The sequence below is a fragment of the Haliotis rufescens genome, unplaced genomic scaffold (assembly GCF_023055435.1).
Source record: "Haliotis rufescens isolate VD_foot unplaced genomic scaffold, xgHalRufe1.0.p SCAF_51, whole genome shotgun sequence".
NCBI classification, from domain to species: domain Eukaryota; kingdom Metazoa; phylum Mollusca; class Gastropoda; order Lepetellida; family Haliotidae; genus Haliotis; species Haliotis rufescens.
The window spans coordinates 267,591-283,699 of NW_025964235.1; the positions used below are offsets into that span (position 1 = coordinate 267,591).

The 16,109-nt window shown below is 37.1% G+C and overlaps 1 protein-coding gene across 1 annotated transcript in view; it reads right to left on the minus strand.

The window, feature by feature from the left end:
• Positions 1 to 820: 820 nt before the first annotated feature.
• Positions 821 to 16,109, minus strand: part of LOC124140734 (homeobox protein prospero-like) — a 32,175-nt gene continuing 16,886 nt past the window's right edge. Inside the window, exons 4-5 of the mRNA XM_046508449.2 lie at positions 7,735 to 7,879; positions 821 to 5,031 (exon numbers count right to left, since the gene is read on the minus strand). Of these exons, the coding sequence (XP_046364405.1) occupies positions 4,846 to 5,031; positions 7,735 to 7,879 (331 nt within the window). The 3' untranslated portion in view covers positions 821 to 4,845. The remainder of the gene's footprint in view (positions 5,032 to 7,734; positions 7,880 to 16,109) is intronic.

Genomic DNA, 16,109 nt, shown 5'->3' on the forward strand with positions numbered 1-16,109 from the left:
TCACTTTGGAACATGTTGCGTGTGTGTTGTTGCTGTGTCCGTGTGTCACTGTGGAACATGTTGAGTGTGTGCTGTTGCTGTGTGTGTGTCACTTTGGAACATGTTGCGTCTGTTGTTGTGTATGTCGCTGTCGAACATGTTGCGTGTGTTGTTGTGTATGTCGCTGTGGAACATGTTGAGTGTGTGTTGTTGCTGTGTGTGTGTGTCACTGTGGAACATGTTGCGTGTGAGTGGCCATGAGTACAGACTTGCTCATGGAACAGGCACCCAGTGTCTTCTGCTGCAAAGGAGCTGATGGGATGAGGTGTCTCCGTCACTTGGCTGACACTGCGTCATTGTGCCCATGCAGAGTAACCTCCCTCCCGCATGCCAAAACCAATGATCATGGGTTTGAATCCCGGTTTGCCCGGATATATGTCAAGGTTTGTCAGCACCATACCCAGCATGTGGGTTTCACCAAAGTGACAAACATCTAAAACCTCCATCACCTACCTACCACATCAACCTGGCATGCAGTGACATTACTGCAGTCTTTTCAGTTGGGTAGCCTAGTGGTTAAAGCGTTTGCTCGTCACACCGAAAACCCGGGTTCGATTCCTGACATGAGTACAATGTATGAAGCCCATTTCCGGTGTACCCCTGCCGTGATATTGCTGGAATATTGCTTAAAGCAGCGTAAAATCTCACTCACTCACTCATTGAAACTGGCTATTCAGCAGAAAGTCTGTATGAGCGTTATCTCACAAAACACTGGCAATCATTCATTACTTCCTACTTCCATGGCTCCATGACCCGACCGCAACCAGCACAAAGACAAGACTTATTTAGAAGTATTTATTTGATAACAGCTACAATATTATCATGTAAAAGTTAGGAAAATATAGAAAAGGTGGAAAGGCAAATTTCTCCCAGTCACAGTTGACTGACCACACCCAACTTGGATCAACCTCGCCAACGCTGGTGGACGTCACTGCGGACGTTGTTCACAACGTTGTATTAGAGGTATCCCCATGGTGTCGATGGGAGGACCATCCGCCTGACAGGGGCGTGGGCACCAGGAAATGTCCGGTGCTCCACAAGATCAGGAAGGAGGCATGGAGTTCTACACAAATCACCAACTTAATTAAACTGGGAAAACAATTTGGGTGAATTTTACATCACCTTCTTTCATTCAATAACCTGATGGAAAACAAAGTGTTGCTGAAATATTTGCATCCTAAAAACAATAATGGCACATATATATTTGTTTTGCAAGTCATAAGTCAATTAATACATAGGAAGAGTTTCAATCTCAACGTCAAAACATGACATATGGTGAAATAACTTGAATATTGTAGTCTCAACGTCCTCAATAAACTATTGTCAACACATTAAAGAGATTAATTGAATTTTGAGAATAAAATCTTTTAAATGTGTGCTGGGAAAAGATAACTGAGTATTAAAAATAAAAAAATAATCACATAGGTTCAAAATATGTGTCACTAATTGTTTTCTTTGTTTCCCAACAAGTTGCATGCATTCCTAACTACAAGAGTTATCTCCCCACAACCTTCACACAGAGCTGGCTTATACAGGCCGGCAATAACAACATTGGGAGTAGATAATGACGTCTTGCAGGGTCAGTAGTTGACCACATACTGACCGCCAGCAAGGAAAAGGCAACAAAAGTCTCACAGTAGTGTATATACAAAGGAACAAGGCTGATATTTAATAATACACGACTTCAACCTCAAAATAGAATTAATTTCACACATACTTATAATAGTGTAAATGACATCATTTGGAATGGTAAATATCGGACATGAGTTTTCAAACAAAAAATTATAGACAAATATAAAGTATTATGCTTCCTACTCTACCACGACAAAGACGACTAGTTCAATGGAATTCTCCTGATCCGTATACGTCCGACTAGGGACACTGGTTAGACTACCGCAGTGTTGAGCAAAGACTGCATGGCACCAATGGACATGTTCACAACAAAACAATGAGAAATAAATAAAAACAACACAGTCAAGTAAGCGAAGTCAGAAACCACAGGGTCCAAGTAACTCCCCTGCCGGACTTCGACCATGTGCAGCCAACAGGTGAGTAAGATGCACTAATCCTAAGCAGAGGAATGTTGCACTAAATGCAACCACATGTTCAAGTTGCACTAAATGCAACTACATGTTCAAGTTGCAATAAATGCAACCACACGTTCAAGTTGCACTAAATGCAAACACATGTTCAAGTTGCACCAAATGCAACCACACGTTCATGTTGCAAGTTGCACCAAATGCAACCACACGTTCATGTTGCAATAAATGCAAACACACGTTCAAGTTGCACTAAATGCAACCACACGTTTACGTTGCAAGTTGCACCAAATGCAACCACACGTTCAAGTTGCACCAAATGCACCCAACCTGTAAAGTTACACTGACTAATTGCTGTTGCAACCCCATTATTGCACAAAGTGCAACCAATCACTAGCATCGGTTGCACAATATGGTGCAATATCCACAGCGTACTACTTCCTGTACCAGGAGTGTGCGCATAGTTTCTGATCTAGAAGTGATTAAAGGGTATCTCAAACCATTTTCTGTTCTCGTAGTTCAATACATGTACTATAAACAAAACACACAAATTCCACAATAATGTCCTTCAAAATAATTATTCACTACATTATTTTGTCATGCATTTTCAAAGTTTAATCTTAGCTACATCCCCTGGATGTGATGGAATATGATTTGTCATAAACCCTTTGGTATTGGAAGTCCTGCACTATTATTGCACAAAGTATATACTTGTAGTGAAAGCTAGTTGCTATGGATACTAGTTTCAAGCATGAAATAAAACGGTGACATGTTCCCATGTAAAAGATGCTGATTCATCTATCTGTGCATGTATATATACACTTGTATACCATACAAGTTATCACCTAGCAACACAAATAATGCTAGAAAAACTAGAATCTAAAAACACATTGTAAGAAATAGTTCAATATTATGCTCATTCATGCATATGATAAAAGGTTTGAACATTGCTCGCACATACTATTCTACACACTATATCAGCTAGCAGATTATATGCATTTGAAAATAAACAAATCACTGTCTACAAATGTCTACCTTAGCTTACAGAGATCTCGGGAAAGGTCATTGCACGTTTCTCTCGATGACATCTGACTAAGTGATGCAGAGAGAAAAAGGACTTGGAGCGACTGATTTTGAACAAAGAATCCTAGTTTGTTAAACACAGATTCATATTCTCCCTATTCTCCATCTTTCAAGTCAGCAACAATCGTCTGAACAAACATCTAAAAAATTACAAAGGTAATTCGTTTTTAGGTAAATAATGAACAGTTAAACTAAAAATACCATGAAGGAAAAAGCCAGGATTTAAAACATTTATACCGTGTGACTGAGTTTCAGCGCATTGATGTTATTCTTTGTTAAATTGACGAGTACAATCTTCGTTACCTCAAACCTCTATTATCAATTCTGTTAATTTAAATTTAATGTCTGTTAATTGAATACCGCTGTGTGAAAGAAGGAATAGACATGAGTTATCTGATGTTCAAAATCAGTACTTGGCCTTTATGGGATGAGGAGGGGTGATAGCTCCAAATATTGTGAATATGAGATTATCTAACAATGAACATGTTTGAGATTATTACAGAATTATTAAAATAATTACATATCAAGAAAACATGGTCAACTCCTAGCTTGATTTTAGTTGAAGCCCTTTAACTAACAAAAATATGTTGAATTAATTTGATCTAATTATTACGACACATTTTGATTATGTTAGATCTAATTCAAAGTGAACTTTCACATATATTTGATTCGGTTGGTTTTGATCTTTGATCTTTATAACAACAAAATATAAACAAAACAAATTCGGTAATATCATTTGGGTCAAGATCAACTTCTGCATTCCTTATAACATTTTCTGATCGTCCTGGAGATTTGAATCAAGCATTAGTTGGAAATTGTATGGAACGTTTAACAATAGCAGATCACAATTTAACAAGTTACCATGGTTACGCATAATGAAGCTTCAAAGTTATGGATTGTTTGCGCAAAAGAATTATTGAGAAGCAATGCAAAAGAACTGGAGAAAAGTGTTATGAAGGTGAACACGGTGATGACAAAGATGGTGTCCGGACTAAGTGTAGACAGTTTAGTCCGAAGCATTTTGTGAGGTCAACAAAAACTATATAACTTATGTGTATATACACAATCTGTCATGCAGATCTGAGAAATGAAAACAGAACACAGATAAACATCATGTACTGAAGGACCAGGATGCAGATGAACACATTGCTTGAAGTGACTAGAGTATGTAACGGCGAAACTCAGCAACAACTGTATGCAACATCATGTCGACCATTAACGAATTAACGACCATTTCTTGAAACATTATGTCTGACTTCACAATTATCTCCCACATTATGCTCCTTGGTGGTATTGCCCACAATATTGGATATTGTCAATTATGCATTATTTCGTGCAATAGTTACATGTCAAAAAACAGTGAAAAATATTTAAAATATTAATCATAGCACTTGATAAAAATTATGGATATTATCTCTGAATTATAAAAAGAGCAATAAATATGCATTTTCCATATTCTTGTTGTCACATGATGAACAAATAAATAAATATCTTTATAAACACATGTTTATATTTAATAATCCTTTTTCAGGGTCAATGTTTGTAACTTCAACTGCCTTGAAACAAGGCACCATCCTATGACGAATCAGAAGCCGTGCAATAGGAAACTGGCATTCTTGCATCTCGTCACTCCAGCTGATTTACGCAAATGGTACCTCTATATGCGATGAAAAATGTAAATTGTCTATGCATCTCCAAGACGTTCCAGCCAGTTTGCTGATTTGAAAAAATCGGGTAATGCGTCGTCCATTCTGGCAATGACCTTATAGATAGCCTTCTTCCAAGATGGCTCCGTATCCTTGTTGGCAGAGATAGCTCGGTAGAATTCTCGTAATGTTGACTGTACCACTATCCGAAATGTCTCTGGCACCTGAAAGAAAAGTAAAAATACTTTACATGTCTTCACATATATATCCTACATGGCATGTAGTCTAATACTACCTTATTATTATATGTTAAGTCTTTTAACTAGATTTTTCCTTTCCAATTCCAAAATACCACTGTTTAATGTTAGATGATTGGCTGCACTGAATAGGCAACTAAACTGAATGAGCTTCGTGATATTTTATAGACAACTAAACTATATTAGCTCTGTGATATTTTATAGACAGCTAAACTATATTTGCTCTGAGATATTTTAATAGACAACTAAACTGTATTAGCTCTGAGATATTTTATAAACAGCTAAACTATATTAGCTCTGAGATATTTTAATAGACAACTAAACTGTATTAGCTCTGAGATATTTTATAGACAACTAAACTATATTAGCTGAGATATTTTATAGACAACTTAACCATATTAGCTCTGTGATATTTTATAGACAACTTAACTATATTAGCTCTGTGATATTTTATAGACAACTTAACTATATTAGCTCTGTGATATTTTATAGACAACTTAACTATATTAGCTCTGTGATATTTTATAGACAACTAAACTAAATTAGCTCTGTGATATTTTATAGAAAACTAAACTATATTAGCTCTGTGATATTTTATAGAAAACTAAACTATATTGGAGATGAACAGTGAATGGTTTCATGGTCTTACACATGTTAAGCAAATTGCGGTAATCAGACTGAATTCCTCAATAACCACCATCAAATCTACAGCCACTTAATGCAACCAGGATACCGGCATCTCTAACTAGTGTACTACCTGGAGTCTAAATTAAGCTCTGCATATTACCAACTCACTTGCACCAAACATAATCTCCCACGCTTATTCCTTCAACATTTCTCGTCACATTTCTAAAGATGTTTGATGTTTAGAGACGGACACAACCATGCTTGATACAAGGAGGCAATACAATAGCTACGAGGACAATGCCAGGCTGTGATTAACCCAGCACTATTTCAATTAGGGCTTCTTGAATGAACAATGTGGATATATACCCTGTTGAGTCAATGATCCTGTTTTGAAAAGGTCACAATTTAACTCATCCTTGTTCTCATTCAATCAAATACATAACTCGATTTATTTTGGGAACAAGCGTTTTGTGAACTATTTGTGACTGTGTGCCCCGTTCTGTCCTGGTTGACCTTGAGTTGAGTAATGAAGCACCCAATACACAGGTGAGCATCACACCTGTAATAACCAATTTCATTCATGACTTCAATGACAAGAGGTGGTCTCCAACTGGCCATCTTCTGCCCGCGTCCTAAGTGATTTCTCATGTTCCACCATCGCATCAAAGCTCAGTTATTGAAGGAAGTGGTGCGCGACGACTTCAACAAAGAACCAACGTCCACACACAAGAAATTAATGAGAAACCTACATAAGCTAAAGATGACAGAATAATGTGTGCATTAAGCGACTTGAAAAACTCACAAACTCTCTGATTGCGAGTTGTATTGTGTCAAGTCCACATGCCTGAAAGGTTGCTTTAAAGACAATTGTCCAATCGATCATTGTTAGTCTTAGTAGGGGGAAAATCATGTAAGTAGTCATTGATGTGGATTGACGATGCAATCTGACATCGTGCAGGCCGTCAAGGTGGCCGTTATTGACGACGATCTTTGATTGAAGGGTAGTCATCTTACATGCTGCAGAGAAGTAGGCAACAAAATGGCAACAGGGTTCTACAAGAGATATCTAATCTTGTTACGCAGAAATCCTCTTAACTCCGAAGCTTGGCGTTCCGTTGCTTCAGCAGACTAAATGTCTTAAGTGGATACCGCGTTGCTACATCTCGCCACAAACTCTCATTATCCCAGAACTTCGCCAACTTTTTATCCTCATTCTTCTTTTTTATCATTACACTATTTTTACCTGTCAACTCTAATTCAACACTTTCAGGAGAATATAAGTCCTTTTCTAGCTCATGGAATAATCTTGTTGATTTTCATAAAAAAATATTGACATCCTTTTCTTTGGAACTTAGAAAATCACCGACAGGATTATGGAATATTTTGTACTTATTATCTCATGAAGAACAAAGATGCTATTTTAGAATGTTAATCCGCTTCCATTAATTAGCGGCACAAGAAAATCGACCATGGTGCAAGACCCGTCTTGTTTCTTGTTTTATAGGTTTGTCAACCGAACCAAATACATCAAATGCTATGTTTGATTGAATTTTTTTTTTTAAAACAAATATTTAAAAACAAGTTTTGTTAAAAATTATATTTGTATTCTTTAATCTTTTTTTTAAAGTTAACCTCCAACGAACCCTGATAATAACTTTATTAATTTACTTTCTTATTTTGACCCCTGCCTCTTGGTGTGTTGAGAAAGTAAATATGTAAAACAAGAAATCAAATTGATTCTAATAAACACAAGAGAATTGTGATTGAAATTAGGATAGATAAAATGAAATTCAAATGACTGATAAAATTCTAATTGGCTAGTATAAACCAATTCCTACAATTTACAATCAAGGGCTTCCTTAATGCTGATAGTCATTTTCATAAACACATACTACTCCTCTTTTGATAGGGAAATATGATATGTCATTTTACTGAAATATTCACATAACATTTTATGGAATCATTTTTGTGTATCATCGACAGATTTTAAAAATTCCATATCAAAATTGGAGTTGTATATTTTGTACTGCAAGATGAAAATACCTCAATCTGGTTGTTGCGGTTGTAGTGCAGATTAAGAACTCGATAGAGTTCCGAGTCTCCCGTCACCACAAGATCCTCGAGATGCTTGCATCCTTCCGCAATCGACTGACGGGCAAACTTCTCCATTTGGATGTAGTAGAACTCTCTAAAAAATGAAGGCAAACATTTAATATAAAACATATCTCGCAATCAAGTGTCTCAGGATTATTATTCTTACAGCAATTTAACACTTTTGTCTTGATTAATTTACATGTAAAATTATTTCATAGAAGTCTTTACAGCATACTTATCATGAATCATTTCCAAAAAAATATAATTTGTTACAATAAACAATATGCAATAATTATATGAAAAGCAAAAGAATTGCCCATAATTAAATATTGCTTTGATTGGTAATGATGTGTTTCATGTAAGTGATGTATCACCTACACAGTACAATTTATTCAGGGCTACAAAACCCAGCAGTAGCTGCGAGCTACTGGAGCCTCATTGCTACTGTAACCAGCTTGTACGACAAGTAACACTATCAAAGTCAGGGCAACAAGTCAAGACCAACTGACGGGCCACAACTCCATCTGATAGCCATGACAAAGTTAAGGACAGACTGGAATTAATCTCAATTAAGTGATAATTTTCCCTCCTCGCTACCATGATTATACTTGATAGGGGAAGAGACATTTAACGGACATTATTTCTGTGACTGCAGCCTCTCAAGCCTCCACACAATGGTGGTAGAATTGTCTCTGTTAGCGATTAGCCCCCGCTTGTGTTTGAGCATAGTTCTGAAGGAGAGCGGTGCCCAACAAGTCTGCCTGGGAACTATAGCGTTGACATTTAACGTTTCCTTCTGGCCTTTCAAATTCAAGTTCATATTTCATGAGAGAGAGGCCCTGCCGATGAGATGAGGGTCGACTTAAAACTGATTATCATTAATATAAGAAGCCAGTACAGGGCTTGTACTGCCCCCCCACCCCCCAGACAACTCTTCCCGATAGCCCCTGTTCCTGCCAGGGCACAGGCAAGTATGGCCTTCATATTGACATCATAAAATGCTAATCTTTTCCTACATGGTCCAATTATTCAATATGAGAGGAGACATTTTATCCCCGGCCCACATGGGCCTAAGTGTCGCCTCTACCGTTTGTCTGACGGAGATGGGGGGTTAATGACAGAAGATCTGTGCCGAGCAAACAAAGGGGTCTCTCTAGGAGAATACGGCTAGTCGCACAAATGCAGGACACACAGCTAATAGCGGTATAATCGGTGCAATTCGAGAAATGTTCCCGTCAGGAGAAATTCCCAGAAATGAGTATTAATATCGGAACTAAAGCAGCGGTGAATAATGAATGCAGGGACACTGGGAATCGGGGACGGGGAGTTTAGTCTTCTGTAAAAGAAAGGAAATATGTTGTGGATGGGGTTGAATCTGAGGCAGAGGTGGCCGTGTGATGACAATCACAGTCACGGTATCCTACACATAGTCACAGTATCCTACACATAGTCACACATAGTCACAGTATCCTACACATAGTCACACATAGTCACAGTATCCTACACATAGTCACAGTATCCTACACATAGTCACAGTATCCTACACATAGTCACAGTATCCTACACAGTCACAGTATCCTACACATAGTCACAGTATCCTACACAGTCACAGTATCCTACACATAGTCATATTATCCCACAGTCACATTATCCCAGTCACATTATCCCCAACAGTCACACATTATCCTATACAATGTTCACCTGATGCTGTCTGTCAGTCAGTCAGTCAGTCAGTCTCCCTTCCACGCATCCTACAATCTACATGTGCACATATACCAGGGTATGAAACTCCCAAAAATTTCAGCCAGACCACAGGACAGGCTAGCTGAAATACTTGCCAGCCCTGACCAAAACCTGCCTGCCCACTATAATCATATGTTTCTCAGGATAATTTAATTAAAAATATGAAAACTGATTGCTTGTAGCATAAGCGCATCGCTAAATGTTAGGTTGTCTAAAAGCTAACGGGGTTTCTTTTTGGTTACATTTTATCATTCATCTTTACATGTGAATTAATGCTTATCATCGGGAAATATTTAGAATATTTTCACCTATGAAATATAACCCGACCGTCGGGCAGGGAGATTTGAAAATCTGGCCGCTCGAGTTGAAATCAACCCGTCTCGGACGGTCGGGCAGGCAGGTATTTCGAACGCTGCATATACACCGTGTGGGGCAGGCATCCTTCACCTTTCAGGACCAGTAGTCAACATGAATACTTCTGTCATAAATTCCTAATCAGCTTCATCTGCCATAATCTATCACCTTACATTTACTATATCCCAACATTTAGTACTCATTCAGATAAATACATATATATTTTGAAAAGCAACTTCTTGATTCATCAAAGTGTTAATTAAGTTTGTGCCAGTCTCTTGATAATGGGGTCAAGGATTGTTTAGCCACCAACTTTGATGTTGTGTGTAGAGGTAAATACTGAATCAGACATTCCCCCAGCATCACGACAAGCTTCATTCATGCGAATCAAATGACTTTGGACAAAATGATAATGTGACCACTGAAGGTAGCAGATGCTCAACCAGCCCCGTGCATGAAGTTGCAAGTTGTCGCCCTTACATGTATATCCAGGAAAGAAAATCAATAAAACAACATTGTTTTCATAAACATATTTTCCTAGTTTCATGAATAGTGTTGAAAACCAATAAACGTTGAATAGGTGCATCTGTTTGCTAACACATCTGGTTCAAACACAATCTTATCTCCACGACTTTACCCCCACTGGAGGAAAATGTAGCATCCCTACAGAAACCTGTTTGTAGTACACAGCAGTGAGACAAGCAACTTCCTTATGATCAAGACTATGCTCTAATGGTTTCCTCTAGGAAGTAACAACACATAAGGCCTGCGAGCTGGCTTCAAAAATATATACTACTCAAAAGAAGTTAAGAACACCCAATTTTTTCATGACTATAGTTAATCCAAATTTTTTTTTTTTATCTGTTTATAGTTGATCTGTCATGATAGATTAACTAAAGTCACATGAAAAAATGGGTTGTTCTTTAACTTGTTTTGAGAAGCATATATCATCATTTGTATAACCCTCGTCACGCCGAAGACCCGGGTTCGATTCCCGATATGGGTACAATGTGTGAAGCCCATTTCTGGTGTCCCCCGCCGTGATATTGCTGGAATATTGCTAAAAGCGGCGTAAAACCATACTCACTCACTCACTCATTTGTATAACCAGTCCTTTTCACAGCGTTTATGCTGTCGAAGCTCCATGGATACCTGATCTGAACCATCGATGTCTGAGAAGACAAAGTTTTCCCTATCATGTTTTAACACTGAATTGTTGACAATGGCTGTGGACAAGTGCATCGTTGTCTACTACTCTCGGATCCTGCTAATACCTCTATCATGAAACCTGCTGATGAAATTCAACACATGTTCTTCGCCAATGTAATTATGACAAAATAAAATCGTTAATTCAAAACCAAGCATACAAATTAACCTTTCGCCATTGATGTCTGTATACACTGAATACAGACTATGTGAATTCTATGTATGCTTCTGAACATTAGCTCATAGTAAGTGGTCGTTGGCAGCACTTGCGATTCTGGGACCTCCTAAATACCTAGTTAATCTTAGGTCGGAGTGATTTCTGGCTGAGGGAAGGCCCAAAACAGGCTGGGGATAAAACAGACAAAGAATATCAGTATCTATCAACAACCTACCCAGTTTTGAATTGTCCTTTATAATAAATATATTATATAAAATATGAAAATTGCATTTTATAAAGAATGCAGTCTAACTCAGAGATGAAAAAGAATTATCTTCTTTGATTCTATCCCCACATTATTACATTTTTGTTTAAAATAAATTTGAAAGTTGCTTTTAAGTGATCTGTCACAGTGAAATATCAGTTATATTTTTGTCAAGGGAGAAAGAATGTTGTAAGGGTTGTGTACAGGTAGCTTGCTGTTTACAAGATTCAGATCAACACAGAGTATGACATCCAACTGTGAATAAAACTGTCATAAACTGTTTACATGTCTCGAGTCTGTGTCACCCGTGACCTAGAATATTGTGACAACAAATTCGTACTGTGTGAAATGACTAACTGGTCACAAAAAATATTCTCGTGGAAAAATTCTGAACTTTAGTATCAAGCTAGTGTCATTTCTAAAGTGATACATATTTTTCAATATTCTCATTTAACTATTCAAGAGGCATATTCAATTTTTCACCTAGGCTATATAATATTTACATATATGCATCAAGGTTTTATAAATGAAATAACTGCCATTCATTAATTTATTATTACTAATTATGACACAACTATTGAGATATATGTCATTTAGTCTGCGGTGAAACAAAGCCACGCAATATGTGCTATGACATCTTCTAAAATGACTCTGTAAAGATCAACGGACATAAATAGATTTATCTTTTTAATATATATAATATTTCTAAAAAGCATACCAATGGTTATTGAGAGAATCTCTTTTAATTTTGTTTGTTGTTTAATGCCGCACTGAGCAATATTCCAGCTATATGATGACGGACTGTAAGTTATCGAGTCTGGACCAGACAATCCAGTGATTGACATCATGAGCATTGATCCACACAATTGGGATACGATTACTGCATCAACCAAGTCAGCGAGCCTGACCACCTGATCCCATAAGTCGCCTTTCACAGCAGGCATGGGTTGCTGAAAACCTATTCTAACCAGTATCTTCACGGGTCCCTTTTAACAAGAACAATATTGTTTGAATAGAATCTAAAAGAACATCCTCTTTCTCATTGTCCCAGCGAGAGCGACTTCAGGTTTTGACTTACAATAAATAAACAAATAAACAATCTGTCTGTCTGTCCATTTATGGATGTGTACTACAAGAACCATCTTTCCAGTAGTGCGGAGACACCAAAACTGTAATAACAAAAGATTTTTGATACCAATGGACACTGATATTGGGTCACAGGTAGATTTGGTTTAATCCTGAAGTCAACTTTTTTCAATATGAACAGTATGAAAGCGTGACAAGTGTTAAGAGATTTATGATGGTAGAAACACATTCTCCTCACAGTTTATGGAGTATAATATCCACGCACCGTAACAGGTGGACAACGATCTCAAAATCTATACACGTACCACGCACAGAATTAATAACCTTGTCAAACAAGATATGTATCTTAAGATGATTATTAACATATGCTATTCTGTCAACAATATGGATCATTACAAAATTATTTGACCCCAAAAATGACTTCCTTTCAAAACCATCCGTCTGATTTCTACTGAGTGAATTATCCTCCACACTATAACAGAATTATTAATCGTCATCAGACAATCACCACCATTAATTATCATGAATAAGATGTGTCATGAATGAATGAATGAATGAATGAATAATAGAGCTTTGCTAAAAATGAAGAGCAGATTCATTGGATTTGATAACAAAAGGAGGAGAATTTATAAAAGAGAATTTTAGTTTTAATAAATGTCATCATTTTCTCTACAAAACTAAGATAGCGACAACCCAAAGAAGTGGAACACATATCACTGAAATATGAACTTTTGTCACGAGTCAACAGACTTGAGTGTTTTGGTATAGATTTATTCAGTGTTTGTTTGGAAACAGAGGTGGCTCAAGGAAGCAGGTAATTTACATACAGGACTGATTGAAGTATTCTACATCATATCACATCCTGCTGTAGTGAATACCCTCAACTTGAACACTGAATGCAGGGCTGAATGTCATCTGAATTCATAAATAAGCCCGGTCTCCATTCTTGCCCTGAATGTACACCCGACACAAAGTTACCTGCATACGATCAACATTGAAGTTGAGCAACAATTCAAAATCTAATCTCTTCGCATATATTTGAATAAATGGTAAAATAGAAGCAAGGTATATTTGCATTTCCATATAGCCATGCTGATCATCTTGTAGGATGACAAGACTGTTAGCTGCGTCTGGTTTATGGGAATATATACGAGATGGCATGGCCTGGAGTAACTTGATACCGCGTGTCACAGATGGGTCGGCCATTGTTGCTTCAGGATTCAGAAAGTGCCATGTACAATCTATGAATTCAACACCTTGACATACAAGAGAAACTTTCACAAATATTAAATGAAAATTGTTTCCATGGTTGAAAGCACAAATCTAATTGACCAACAATATCATTTGAAACGGTTTTTTATCAAGTGAAGGAATACAAAATAACGGGAAATTACTTTCATGGATGGATGCAAAAATACAACTGTTAAAAATGTTGAAGAATAAATTAAATAAAAAAATCAAGTTGGAATATTTATATGAACCAAACATGCAGATGCGGATCTTCATTAAGCGCACCTTAAAAATATACAAGCTGGTTCTTTCCTGGTTTAATTTTTAAGTTCATTATGTCTGCCATGTTCGAGAGTGAAACTGTGTATACTAAGAAACATACACTATGAGTAGTTTCACTACTAGTAGTACCATATTACACCCTCCATTTTTGTATGACATTGTGGGTTTTCAGCTGAAATGGGACTGTGCTAAACCATTACACTGACATTAATGTATAAATTTATTAAAAGTGCCTTCACCTCAGTATTATCCTGTGTTCATTTTTACCACTTGGATTTAACCTGAAGCCTGTTCAAAATGTCTTCCTCTTACTTTGATGAAATGATGCATACAAAGACATACTCCGGAAATACAAACACCCCCAGACAGCACAGATCCGGTGGTCTTAACAAACTTGTGATATTCCTACAATCAGAAACATTTATTTCAATCCCAAGCAGCTAGAACTTGGTTTGTACAAACTATTTTCAGTATCTGATGATGTTATCTCTGGATTTGAGTGTAAATTTGTATCAACAATTGACAAGTGTGAGTAGTTTTCTCCCAACCATTGTAAGTTCCCTCAGGCCCTGAACTGGCATTTCAAGACCCTTGTACAATACACCTAAAGCGTTTCATTTTCATACAAAACTATCTCTCACCTTTTGCTTTAGATTCTTTCTGTCTGAACTAAACTCATTCCTTTTCCTGATGAATTATATTGAATTGTCCAACCCTAATCTATTTACCTCGTGCAGCAAATCTCAATACATGGGAAGCCATTCTTCTCACTGCTTATCTAATAACACTATTTGCGTAATATTTTCCTAATGCCCGTCATCGATGAGTTATGGTCAGGCAGACATTATTGTCGCGTATCACACACCCCTACATTTGTAGCTTTGTCATATCAATTGTAGCCAATCTAATTCCTCCTGCTAACGTCTTGCAGGGAAGCGTTTAGATTTTTTTCAGAGTTATGATAGATTAGAATATCCTGCATAAAAATATGAACTGACTGCAAAGTTTTCATTAGTATTAGTCTTCATCTGATAGCATCTCAAAGCTATCATTTTCCTCCATAAACACGGTCATCTAAGACATATTACTTCAGACATAATGACAGGATATTATTTCCCACACGATCATTTCGCGCATTCTTAACAGCGGTGTTTAAATCGGTTTAGCAGTCTGCTTCATCATTTTGCTAAATTACACACATTCCTATAAGATGAACAAATACCAGCGACCCTTTTTCTCAAGAATGAAACACTACACCAGAATTTGATTACATTTCCTAAAATGTTTCAGAAATTGTTACTTTTCAATCCAAATTTTTCAACTGACACATGTTATCTATTTATCTTTTTCCACATTTCAACGTTAAACTAAAACATGCATTCCTTTAATAATCTCCTAATTTGAATAAAATATAAATTTTACATGTATCAGTGTTAGGTAACACAAGTCACATATTCAAACATTCCATTTAACTTAAAAACACAAATGTTAATCTTTGATTTATTCTTGTGTACAGAAGCATCGAGGACAATTTACACAAGAAGGTCATCACAAAGTTGACGGGAGGTTAAGAGTTAATTCCGTTTCATTTTGTACCTGTTCTAAAGCTTGGCCAGATAACGAGTGGGGGGTCAGGGCTGGGATTACAGGTAAGAATACGGCTTCATTTTGCTCCGTTTCCGAGGGTGGGGGTACCTGTTGCTTGCCAGTGTGGCAGCTCATTGCGAACAAGACTTTGGGGATACTCTAGTATTGATGGAGCCCTACTCTAAATACATAGGGTGTAAACACGTTGAAATAAGCATTAAGAGAAACACGTTATGTACACACAAGTTAATTCTCTCTTCTGTGTACTTTGACTGATTTAGCCTCTTGCCCACACAAGAGCTGGCTTGATACCAGCCACACACCTCACACAACATGTGTCGAATGCTTGCAAGCAATCGGGACACCAATTAACTTCCTCTCATATCAGTCTTAAAGACTTCATTTAATCGTGGG